At 37.1% G+C, this 13,460-nt stretch overlaps 1 protein-coding gene across 7 annotated transcripts in view; it reads left to right on the forward strand.

Annotated features, from left to right (window-relative positions):
• The window catches only part of kaznb (kazrin, periplakin interacting protein b), a 182,868-nt gene that overhangs the window by 152,932 nt on the left and 16,476 nt on the right, over nt 1–13,460 (forward strand). For all 7 annotated transcript variants that reach the window (XR_010895334.1, XR_010895335.1, XM_067388090.1 and 4 more), the window contains 2 exons: nt 8,249–8,440; nt 13,084–13,220. Coding sequence is in view for 5 of the 7 variants with exons in the window: in XM_067388090.1 (XP_067244191.1) it covers nt 8,249–8,440; nt 13,084–13,220 (329 nt within the window). In the remaining 2 variants the exon portion in view is untranslated. The remainder of the gene's footprint in view (nt 1–8,248; nt 8,441–13,083; nt 13,221–13,460) is intronic.

Consider the following 13,460-nt stretch of genomic DNA (forward strand, 5'->3'; position numbering starts at 1 on the left):
TCTGCATGGAAGTCTTGTTGGTTAAGCTAGTTTACAAGCCTGGCGGGGAAACTAAAATTGAAAATTCAACAGATGCTGTTCTTTTCAAAAGTGCTGTTGTGTAGTATAATGTGAAATGCTAATTTAATTAACCTTTCAAATGAATTTTGTGTTTTCACATGCGTGATTGACAGTAGGTCAGGGAGCCCGTGTGGCTGGATTCACTGCTATCAAAGCAGGATAAGAGTATCACTCCCTGCCTCTCTCGACCTCTGCTCTCCTCTCAAGCCACAAACGAGAGCCGTGATTTGTGCTTCTGTAATTTGGTTCTCAGCCTAAGAGGCATTAGCAGCGTGATCCATCAGATGAAGAGTGGCTCTTATCATCAAGGCACCAACCTCTGGTCTCCTGCTGCTGCCCATGAAATCATGTTCTTTGCCTGTCAATTATATTCATAATCATCAGAGTCGAACAGCTCGCTAGGAAGCCAGTTATTGGTCTGCGGGGACATATATGTGCCAATCGCTGCCCTGCTTAATGCATGTGTGATCTATTGAACACCATGCTGTTGAGACCCTGAATCTTTGCATAGCAAAAACTCTATGCACCACGTACATTTTCCAGTCTTGTTTTTCACTATTTAAACATTCTTGAAATTAGATATTTTTACTTGAAAGGCAAAATTGCATAAGATATTTAAAGGGATAGTTGACCCAAAAATGGAAATTCTGTCATTTACTCATCCTCAAGTTGTTCCAAACCTGTATGAGTTTCTTTCTTCTGCTGAACACAAAAGAAGATATTTTGAAGAATGTCAGTAACCAAACAGTTGATGGGCCCCATGGGACTTTCATAGTTTTTTTCTTTTCTGTTTGGTTAACCATGTTCTTCAAAATATCTTCTTTTGTGTTCAGTTTGGAACAACTTGAGAGTGAGTAAATGATGACAGAATTTTCATTTTTGGGTCAACTATCCCTTAAAGACTTTATTGTGCTTGTTTATCTTATTCATTTCTTTTTGTGAGCATAAAGCTAACAATATTTAAGGAGGTTTATACTTAAAACAAGAAAAATGTGTAAGAAAAGGCAATATGTTGTCAAGATGGACAAATGGAAATAAGTATTGTGGTATTCAACATTATAAAACATAAGTGCAGTTGATTGATCTATACTTGTACTGAACCCAGAATATTCCTTTTAAGAAAATGATTGTTTAACTAACAAAGGGCCATTCAAAAGACCTTACAGACTGACCTGTAACATTTCCCGCAAGTTTAAAAGCATGTTATATCCTCAGAAAGATTTGCACTAACTGCAACACAAACCTCCCCAAAGACAGCTTCTCATATATGCGTGGGACACGTAGCGCACAGCTTCTGTATTTCCTGTGAACTTGTGCTCCTAAGCACAAAATGTAAAATAAATGTGATGAAAAAGAAAGTGTGATGAAACGTTCCTTTGCATTGATCAAAATATCTCAAAGGAAAAGCAGAAATCAAAGAGAGCCTTAAGAACAAGATTGAATGGGGTAGAATCGTAATAATCCACTTTAATGATATTCTCTTTTGTGTTTTATCGGTTCACCTTCTCTGACTCACACAGGCTCGGAGCGAGAGGTTTTTTTGAACTCTCCTCAACATGCTGCTCGCTCATGTTAATGATTGAAACTGCTGCAGCTCACCACGAGTCCCCTGCTGCCGTATGGTCCTAGACTCCTCTCAAAATGGGCTCTCAAATTTTAACCTCAGGGTTTAGAGCTCCTTAGACGGTCATATCAGAGCCAGCATCAAAAGTAGTTTGGGAAAGCATTGTGGGAAAATGCCACAGTCACTGTGCCCATGTCTGGAGGAAATATTTAGCATTTTTTATTAATAGATTATCTGGGCTCTCTGTCCCAGTAAATCCTTGGTTCATTCATGTTTAATCCATGGTGGATCTTTTTATTCACTTTGTTGTTTGCATGCAAAATGCATTGCATAAAGAATGAGCCTTTAATTTCTGGTTCATTCCATAAATTCAGCTGTCCCTTGAGATTTGGAAAGTGTGTCAGAGCCCGAAGACACCTGCAACCTCTCCATCATTGACCTTATGTGGTCTGCTCTGGGTTAGAAGTCTGTTGGTTCCATTGGGACCAAAGAACTTCATTAAACTCTAACATGTAAAGATGCACTTTGTTTTTGGAGAACCAACTCAAGGATTGATTTCCCTGTCACAAATAATGCTTAGTATTTCCTCTTCTGCTGTATTTTCTGTGATGAATTCCCTTTGAGAGTGTTTTGTAAAGTTGCCTAAGGACCCAGTTATGTGTGCAGGTTGTTTGGGAGTCTCTTGGAGGTGGTTATACATCAGAACTCGTCTACAGATCCGTTGAAACATGCATCCTTGAGTTCAGCCCTTTACAAAATGGTTTATCACAGAACTGCAGAACCACAGGCCAAAAAGTGTCAGATAAAGACAATCTATGGAGTAGAAAATATCGCCGTCGCTGCAAGTTTATATAGCTGGTTACTGTCATCATTTAATGTGGCACCAGGCAGCAGCGTTAATGTGATTGAGATTTTACTAGCCTATTAAATTAAATTATCTTCCTCTTTTATGAATGTGATAGAATGAAAGTTAAACAAGTATTTGGTGCTTCGTATTGATCTATGCGATTCAAGTTGGAATAACAGTCTTGGCAGAAATTAACTCTAGAAAAATCATTTATGAATATAAAGTTTAGTAGCTTTTATTGCTTTGTATGGAGGTTCATCCATAACTGACTGCTTGGTTTTGCTTTGATTTATCCACACACACTGAAGCACATGGTTAGTTTGCCTTTTGAGATGATAAGTGAGAAGGAGACATGACGCAATTGTAAATCGATTGAACTGCATTTTGGGGAATTAGGGGCCTGATTGCTTTTGTGTTTATCAGCTTCAGTTCTCACAGCATAAAGACCCAGATACACTCTCTCCTTTCATGAAGTTCTGATGAGATTTCACACAACTCTGTGGGTGAAGACTCATGAACCTCTTCAAACAGAGACTATTAACTCGTATCCTTACTTGGTCCTGAGTAAAGTGGAATAATTATACATTTGGATGCCGGATAATATTTGGATGGATAATTAATTAATATAGTTTATTACATAAATACTCTTTGAAATACTTGATTCTTGATTAATTCAGCAGTCAAATATTTCCTAATATTCTCTGTTATCCATGTCAGCGCTGTTCATCAGTCTGCTCATCTGGGTAACTAAAACAGGCACTACACTATAAAAAATCAAAAGTTGAAAAAATTTAAAAGTTTAAGGCAGCCAGCTGCAGGAGATTTGAGTTTGTCAACTTGTTGTAAATTGAACTTTTTATACAGCAACAAGTTCAAATAAACTTTTCCTTATAATATACTCACCCCCATGTCATCCAAGGTGTCCATGTCTTTCTTTCTTCAGTCGAAAAGAAATTAAGGTTTTTGATGAAAACATTCCAGGATTATTCTCCTTATAGTGGACTTCAGTGGCCTCCCAGATGGTTGAAGGCCAAAATTACAGTTTCAGTGCAGCTTCAAAGGTCTTTAAACGATACCAGACGAGGAATAAGTGTCTTATCTAGCAAAACGATCGGTCATTTTCGAACTGTATATGCTTTATAAACACAAATGATCGCCTTGCACGTGCTTCCGCTTTTCGTATTCTTCAAAAAGCTTACGATGTATGTCCTACGCCTTCCCTATTCAACTTACGAAACGAACGTGGCACCAGTTTCGTTTTTTTCTGTAGAATAGGGAAGGCGTAGGACATACATCGTAAGCTTTTTGAAGAATACGTGCAAGGTGATCACATTGTACTTTCATCCCTTGTACCACACCATGGACTGATCCGCGATAGATGCCTGCTTTCAAATGCTCCCTTGGTGAGGAGCTTCGTTGATGACTATTTACAACGTTTTTACAGCGTTGATCATTGAAGCCAATCACAGACTTATCCGATGAGCCGTGAGCACAATGGCCAATCAGAGGTGTTTACGAATCCGCTTAACAGCGCTCAGAGAGTCACGTTTTTAAAATTTCAGTACTGAATTGATAAATAAGCATTGATAAATAAACTGACTACTACCAAAGTCCCTTTTAGACAAGTCATTTCACTCGGCAGCCATATTGGAAACGCCTCTCGGGCATCCTGGGCATCATGCAGTCTCTTTGAATGGGGAAACATCAAATTCTCCAAAACTGTTCACCAACCTTACGATTAAATTTCATATTTGAAATGCCTAGCAATGAAATCTACCAACAACCGGCTCATAAATTTAGTTTCTAAACGCTCGAATCATGACAAAAAAAACTGTATTTTTCAGGCTGGATCAAGCTAATGCGCATGTGCAGACCTAAATGCGCGTCTCTTCGTCTGACTGTTTCTATAGAAACCGGTGATTCTAACGGCCGCTCTAGTGACACGCTGACTTTACCAGTCGGCGATTGGCTCTTATTTAGAAGGCGGGACTTATTTTACCATATTGCGCGTTACACTTTCTCCCATTCAAAACTATACGAGTGACACGTCTTGTGTTATTCTATAGTCTTTGCTACTACTACTGCTAAAGGAAGCTTTAAAATGATATAATGGTACAATAATGAAATAACTTAAACTCATTATGTGGGTCATCACAAGCATTACAAAAGACATTACAAGAGTTTTATTGTTTGTTTTGGTTGTGATATGCCTATATTTCCCTTTCCAAATTGTAATTTCTGGTCAAAAGGGTGCAGTGTTCCTAGCTAGTAATATTAATTTTAACATGCTTTGCTTTTTTCATCTGACAGTTGTTTGAAATTGATGCAATACTGACTTATTTTTGAACCTCGTATATGTCCTCAAGAAGTGTTGTGATCTGGTGATTTGCTTGTATCTTGGGGACACTGTAAGAATGAAGTAAAACTGCACTGATTTTTGTCTTGTTTGAGTATTTCAGCATGTCAGAGATCAGTGTTGATTCACTCAATGATTAGTATGTTGTTGAGAGAACCTTTGATTTTTTTAATTTTCAGAGACTGACGCTGGTGTGTGTTTGCTACAAAATCTTTGGCTTAACATGGAGGATCACACACTGTGTAATTTTATGATTCATACTTTGCATTCAAGAGTTTGGCACAGACCAGCTGAACTGCTGCTTGAGCGCAAAAGCCACATAGTTCTCATACAAATACTGGTCTTAAGCCAAAGCTTTGTGTATGTGCTATTGCTCAAAGCAGGACAACAGCTGGACCCACTGCCCCAAATAAGTCTCTGGCGAGTTAAACAAATGAATAAGTGTCTTTGGGCTCCAACATGACAGCGTGAAAGATGACACTTTCCAGGAAAATGAAGCTTCCTGTGCCATGTTGAAACCCAGTTGCTTGCCTCTGCCTGGTGGTGGGAACAGACATTGACCAATGGGCTGTCCCTTTCTCTGTCTTATCAGTCGCGCTGCAGACGCTCACCTTGTCAACGGCATGCTGAAGAAATGCCTCAAGCACCTGGTGCTATCTCGACTAGCGGCCGGCCCCCTCTCTGTCTCGCACGTTCGCGGCTTAAGAGCGGGATCACTTTTAAACATCCGCTATCGAACTGCGCCTTAGCTGGTTGAAGTGAAATAATTGTCAGTTTTATCTGGAAGTGCTCTCATCGAGTGATGTCGTGTCACATTAAAGTGAAGGTGAAGTACCAGTGGTTACTGAACTCATGGCGGGATGCAGCGTCTGCTGGCACATGCGCCCTCAAATTGAATGCAACTTCCGAAATAATTAACCTGTTAGCGTTCCACAGCACCGCCCGCGGTACACATACCTTTCATAAGATACCAAAACCATGCATATACTCCAAAAGGTTCTAAAACAGTATGAAATTTACTTTAGGTTTACCTTTTTCTTTTCTTTTCTTTTTTTTGCATTTATGGCAAATTTTACAGGAATGATAAGGGGTTAAATCTTTGATTATTAAATTGCTCTATTGAATTAGGTAGGAAGTGTTTAAAAATGAAATAGATAGTTATTAATATATACACAGGGTTTCTGCGGCTCTTAAAAAGTCTTAAATCAGAGCAGAAAGTCTTAAAATCATAAAGTCATGGCATTAAATGTTGCATGCATCGCAAAAATTAAACAGGAAAAATTGTCCTGTTTTCCAATTCATATATCTAAACATCTTTGATACATTTACTTAAGCTGCAAATGTTAAATGTAGTCTTGAAAAAAGTGAGTTTATGATTAAAACGAGAACAAATATCTGTCAATGAGTTATGAAAATTTTCTGTGAAATTGATTTTTCTGAGCCCATTGGCAGATATTTGTTCTTGTTTTAATCATAAACTTGTTTCATTTTGATCAATTTCACAGAAAACAAGACTTTATATTTTGTCATTTTGCATTTAAAGTAAATGTATCTTGATTTAACAATCTTTAGACATTTGCACTGGAAAACAAGACAAAGATACTGAGGAAGAACATCACTTTTTTGCAGTGTGATCAGGAGGTACAGTAAAGGATATTTTCATATTCTAGTAGTTGGAAGCAGAGCGATTCAAGCTACTTTTTTTTTTTTTTTTTTGGTAAAATGAATTAAAAAGTAATGGATATGTGTTGAGAGTTGTATTTTCAAATGCTGAAGTGTTGCTAATAGAACTCGTTGTGTTTCTCCCGAGACGTTTACATTTGAAGAACATACTGATGTATTGATTTCCATTTAACTTATTCCTTAAATTTTATTTACTTGGTCTTGAAAAGGGTCTTTAAAAAGTCTTAAATTTACCTTCATAAAAAATCAATAAACCATGCATATATTATTTAGATTTTCTCAATTTGTACTAAATATTACATAAATATTCAGTATACTAAATAAAATACTACATAAATGTGAAATACTACATAAATATTTAGTAGGCTAAATAAATATTTCGTATTTAGACCCTTAAATTGAATACAACTTCCATAATAATTATATCTTTAGACTTATATCTTCCATAATAATTATAAATAATTATATATTTTAAATTAAGTAAAAAGTAATATATATATGGGATATGTTTGGGATTTGAGCACACTAAACGGCTTACATTTAAATAATGAATTCCTGTTCAGAGTTTTTTTGTGTTTTTTTTTTTTCCCCTTTAGCCATGTATTATGCACCCAAGACTGCAACTGCCATTCAAAAAAAAAAAAGGGGGAAAAAAAGAATTAAACACTACAAAAGATACAAAAACAATGGGATGCCTAGCAGGATGTATTCTACATTATCATGTTGCACTCCAAGCAAAATACCTCATTAATTGTATTGATTGTTCTTGATAAATGCTGTAGATTTATTTTATCCCAGTTGGGCTTTTATTGTCCAGGCCTCAGCGTGGGTGCATTATAGTTTACAGTTAATTGAATTCTATTACTTGATAAGCGCCCTCGTTTCCCTTGAAAAAGATTGATGTTGCAGCTGTTGCCCGGTAATACAAAGTACATTGAGCGAAGTTCTCCATTTAATTTATTCACTTACTGAGCATATCAGTAGAGGCAGAGCCCACCTGACTGTCAGCTCGGTTAATTCGGCTTACTTTCGTGACTCGGTGATGTTCTGTGAATTTCCGCCACATTAGAGGGACAAGACTTTAAATGAAATGTTGACAACAGAAAGTCGCCACATGAGCTTTTGAAAGTCGTTCAATCAGCTTTGCTCTGGTTTACAGGCGCTCTCAGTGCGGGGTTGAGATATGGGCCGCTTATTTATTTATTTTTTTTCATTCAAAGCAAAGCAGGCACCACTCTTCCGCTTATTAAAAGAGGCTCTGGAACATTTTTGTCCTCTCAGCCTCCTGTCTCTCAATGCCTAAACAGTTTTGCTTGTGTATTTGTTGATATATTGCCAATTACTGCTGTTTTGCTTTAAGTGGGACCAAGTCCCGCTCTTGTTGCTGTGGTTTCCCTCTCATTCCTAATGTGTCTGTTCTCTAACTCCCTTGACTCTGTGAAAGAGCCTTGAAAACGGTGCAGAAATTGTCTCTCACCCCCTCCAGATCTGAATGGCACTTTTTTATTGTGTGGTCTGCTTCTCTGTGATTAAAAAGAATGAAAGATAGCATTGTTCAAGAGTGAAAAATTAAATGAAATATCTTAACAGGCACTCTTTGTCATAATTATGCTGTTTCCTCTTAGCCTGCTGGCCACATAGAAATATAAAATAATAAGTTGCATCACAACTACTTGCTGAGAGCTACTTGTTACTAAGTGATTTCTTTATCTCCGTCTCTCTTGTTTTCCTCCTGTAGTGTTGCTGAGGGAGGAGGTGGCTCAGTTGCAGGAGGAGGTGCACCTCCTCAGGCAGATGAAGGACATGTTGAGTAAAGACCTGGAGGACTCGCACGGCGGCTGCTCGGCCGACACGCTCTCCGCCGCCGAGCTCAAGGTGCAGTTGGGGGAGAAGGAGCAGGAGCTGGAACGTGCCAAGGAGGCCTTACAAGGTCTGAACCCCAATCACAAAGCCAATATTGCAGGATTACCAGAGAAATCCCCCCTGTGTGCTGTTCAAGCGCTTCACCCTCCCTAGACACATCAATACTGCCTGAGTGTACCCAGAATCATTGTTTCAGTAATAGGGATGGATCACAGTGGTCGGCCAACTACCAACATATGTCTGTGTGTCTGTTTATGTCTGTGTGTGTGTGTGATATTTATTAGGCCTGGGAGAATAAATCGATTCATCTTGATTCATGGATCGATTCTTGAGATTTTCTGAATGCATCATGATTCCCTCTTGAATCGATTCTGAGCTTAGCTTTTAACAGCAGATGGTGCTCTAGGCTAGTTTTTAACCGCACGCTCAAATGTTGACGAAGAAGAGCGCTCGTGCGTTCGGCTATGTACTTGCACCTCAGAATGTTTTTATGATGTGAGATTAATGTAAACTTTATGAATGATTATTTTATAGAAGGTTCAAGTGGTGTGTGTAAGAGTAAGGCTGTTTCTAAAGCGTGTTGTACCCCATCTGCTGTTAAAAATTAAGCTCAGAATCGATTTGACAGAGAATCGCGATGGATTCGGAAAATTTCAGAATCGATCAGAATCATTTCTTGATTCGCGATTCAATGACTTATTGTCTCAGCCATAATATTTACAATTATTTTAAAATTACATTGTATTGACCTTATTCCAGAATAGCCTACTGCATTTCGAATTATGGGTTGCACTTCCGGTTTGGGGAAATTCCATTTAAAAAAACTGAAACAAATTGTTTCAAATCATAAGGTTTCCCTACAAATAAAGTTTATCCGTCAGTTTGACTGAATGAGCTGTCAATGTTTCTTTCATGTTTTATTTTCAGACATCATGAGAATAACATAACGCTTTTTAATGTAACATAACAAGAATGTATATGGCAAGAGCTCTTTTCAGTCACTGCTTTCTATCCTTGTGATTATAGAGTGCCTCAGGGATGACGCATTTTTGTAGGCAAAACCCGGAAGCGAGTTAGCATTTTAGGACTTCCGGTTCCAACGCCGTCAAGTCTATCACTATACACTATGCACTTATACACTATAGGTGTGTCCCAATTCGCGTATTTGTGCACTATTCTATGATGTTTTTAAGTATAAATAGTGCGAGTAGTGCGTTCACACTGAAAATTATAAAAACAAAAAGTGCACTTTAAATACCCGGATGATGCACTAAATTACCGGAAAAAAACATTGACAAAATAACCTTATACAATTCACGCACTACATGGATGAGTGCATAGTGCACAAGTACATAGTGTATAAGTGCATAGTGTATAGTGTGTCATTTGGGACGCAACTTAAGTACTTATGCACTATGCACTCATCCATGTAGTGCGTGAATTGTATAAGGTTATTTTGTCATTTAATAACGGAGTCCGATCCTCTCTTCCCCTCCACTACGTAATTAAAGCTGCGACAATTTATTAATAAATTAATACATTTATTATTACAATTTATTATGAGGGAAATCACTTTGAAATAGTATCACGCAGTGCTGAAGTTTATGAACATTTTTATTAAGGCAACGCATTTTACATAATACAGATATATATCACTATAGTTATATGTAACCCGTCCGTTATTGCTGTGGAAGAATCACGCTTTTTCATGGTCTGTTAAAAAGTACCTTGCTGATGCTTTTACACTTTTAAATGTCCTTTCAGTGTTCGTTGGTTGAAGTTTGAGTAGAATAATGGCATCTCATTGTACCCAGTTTAAAAATAAAACATATTATTACGTTCATAAAGTGAGCCTTTCATTTACAGCTTAACGGACGTTAGTCCCATAATTCGTGCAAAGCATCATGGGGCGTTTGAATAAGGTGGATATATATTTTTGATTTAAAGTGTAAAATAAATTTTTTGCATATATCACCTCTTCATATTGATGTTTGTCAAGAGGATGAAAGACATCAAAATGAATTTTCAAGTATGTGTGAGGCATGTATTTCAATTGGGAGCATAATAGATGCTTTTCCTAACTGTCATCAGAGACTTGTGTGTGTGTGTGTGGTCCTGGTAAACCCTATGTTATGGGGGCCAAATATCCACACAAAGATAATAATACCAATAATTTTTGATCTTGTGGTGATCTTTTTTTGTCCCCATGAGGAAAACAGCTCATAAATCATATAGAATGATGTTTTTTAGGGGATAGAATAGAATATACAGTTTTTACAGTATAGAAATCATTATGTCTATGGAAAGTCCCCATAAAACAAGGAAAAATAATGTGTGTGTGAGTGAGTGAGTGAGTGAATGAGTGAGTGAGTGAGTGAGTGAGTGAGTGAGTGAGTGAGTGAGTGAGTGAGTGAGTGAGTGAGTGAGTGAGTGAGTGAGTGAGTGAGTGTGAGAGAGAGATCTTATCAGAAATCTGTTTATCTGGGGTGTAATGCTTTTTTAGTGTATTTGAGAGACTTGAATAAACAGAGGACGTAAGTGCTAGAAAAAGGAGTGTTCATTCACAGTCAGTGTCATTCATTTAAAAGTGTGTCTTCTCAATAAGTTCCTGCAGTGTGAACTGGAGCTGCTTTCAGGAAGACGTGTGAGAGAAGCGTTTTTGAAATGTGGTTTATAACAGTAGTAAACTCACACACTGGCATATAAAAGTGTCAAAGCAACTCTTTTTGTTTTGGTTGTAAAGTGATTATCAATTTATATACATTATATTTCAATAGTTTGGAGCTAGTACTTTTTTTAATTAAGAAAGTAATACTGTTGTCTCGCAAGGCTGCATTAAATTGATCAAAAGTGACATTAAAGACACTAAATCATATTAAAATGATTTGGATCATGTGACACTGAATACTGGAGTAATGATGCTGGAACTTCAGCTTTGCCAACACAGGAATAAGTTACAAAAACATATAAAACTAGAAAACAGTTATTAGTAATAATATGTCACAATATTAAATTTTTACAGTATTTTTGATCAAATAAAAGCAGCCTTGTTGAGAATAAAAGACTTCCTTTACTGATTTTTGAACAATGGTGTTTACATTCCCAGAGGAATATTTGTATTTTTCGAGAAATTCTTCTTTCAAAAACTCATTAGATTTTGATGTTTGTCTTTTAAATTTCTTTGGAGATATAAAAACAGACATAAATGGGAAAATTGTTGACTTGCTGTAATAATAAATAGTTATAAAAAGAATAGCATAGCACAAATAATTTGCGTATAGACAATTTAATGAAAATATATCTATCTCTTTTGATCTCAGACTTTGGTATCTCATCTGAATCGCTTAAGAAAACACGAGATGACACTCTAGACGCCCTAGTAATCTAGACACTCAAGAGAACAATATGAGAAGCAAGACTCTTAGGCAGAAGTCTACATTTGCTCTCCATTTAATGGTTTGCTCGAAAAGCATTGTGCTGTTTTTCTCAAAAACGAGTGGCATTCAGTTTAATATTTTGTTATCTAATGAATTGACATTCTTACATGTATTAAGTGTGGCATGTGTTTTTAAAATAGATAGCTTCGGTCAGTCAAACTAAAGTTTTGTCATCAGAACAGCAGCTGTCAGTATCTACAGCATACCATGACATCATATTTTAGTCGTACATGTCTCAGATATGTAACTGATGAAATGACATCAAATTTTCTAATTTCTTGAATTGAGACATTGAACACTCGAAATTGTGACACACTTTACACTAGGTCAACTGTGTTACTTGACACTTAGTCATTTAGTTTGTAATGTAACACCTGTAGTACCTAAACAGGAACTGGAGCAACCTGCCAGTCCTTTACAAATATTCTACACGTGACAGGCTGCGTCAGGTTTTCAGCAAACTAAACCAGATTTGGGCCTCTTTGGCCCTTTTAGGGAAAAGAGAGATGAGGAGAGGGAGATGGATGGTAGGGTGCATGTGTGTTCATGAATGTCAACGGCTCTCGTATCATAGTGGAAAAACAAGTTTGACTGTTGAATGAGGAGCCTCCTTCAGTTTGAGGGGGAACTAGACAGTTATGTCAAGTAAAATAAATTATTTCCTTTTTACAAGCAACAAGACAGCAGACCTAAGAACGCTTTAGGTTGTAAATGAAATGTTAATAAAATATATTTAATTGTCATGAGGTGTTACGCCTCACATTTCCTCTCAAATTAAACCCTTGAAACTAAATGCATTTGTGTTTAATGCTAATTATTTTATAACAAACAACACAAATGTATTTCCCCCTGTGTGGGATGTTTATAGTGGAGCATGGTGCCCCCTGGAGGCTGTAATTTTTAACTACAAAACCACAGTTCATTATTTATGCCACTGATAATAATAAAGCAAAAGACTTAAATCCAGCATCAAAAGATGCCTAGCAAGACACTGGATTTTGACTGTTTATTTTGTACACACACAGGGTAATCTGTCACTTTGTATATCCACAGCTCTTATCTGACAGATAGGGGTCAGAGCACAAACCACAGCGTGTGTCGTTCAAGGACGCAAAGCCTTTTTTATGTGTTGCAGCCACAGTGCAAAAAGTCCAAATGATAAAATATGAATGTTATGATGTAGGAGGCACTCAGTTGTTTTTATACTTACAATGTGCTATAAGTGAATATTATTGCTGCATTTATGAATATGGTTGTGTATGTTTGTGTGTAGCTATGAAGGGTGATCGGAAGCGGTTGAAGGCAGAAAAGGCTGACCTGGTGAACCAGATGCAGCAGCTCTACACCACACTGGAGAGCCGAGAAGAGCAGCTCCGAGACTTCATCAGAAACTATGACCAGCACAGAAAGGTGTGCATGAAATTCACCACTGACACAATCTTTCACAAATGAAACACAATCCTTCCTTTATCTAATTATTTTATCTTCTTTCTCTTTTTGTTCAGGGCCGTACTAGTTAGTTGTAGATTTAAAAAGACTGACAAACTTAGCATCAGCTGACATGATCTAAGACTAATTTTGTATTAGGGAAAAAGTATTTTTAACAAATTATTGTGGTAATTTTATATTACGGCATAAGCGTAATTTGCG

Source organism: Chanodichthys erythropterus, chromosome 6 (genome assembly GCF_024489055.1).
Source record: "Chanodichthys erythropterus isolate Z2021 chromosome 6, ASM2448905v1, whole genome shotgun sequence".
NCBI classification, from domain to species: Eukaryota; Metazoa; Chordata; class Actinopteri; order Cypriniformes; family Xenocyprididae; genus Chanodichthys; species Chanodichthys erythropterus.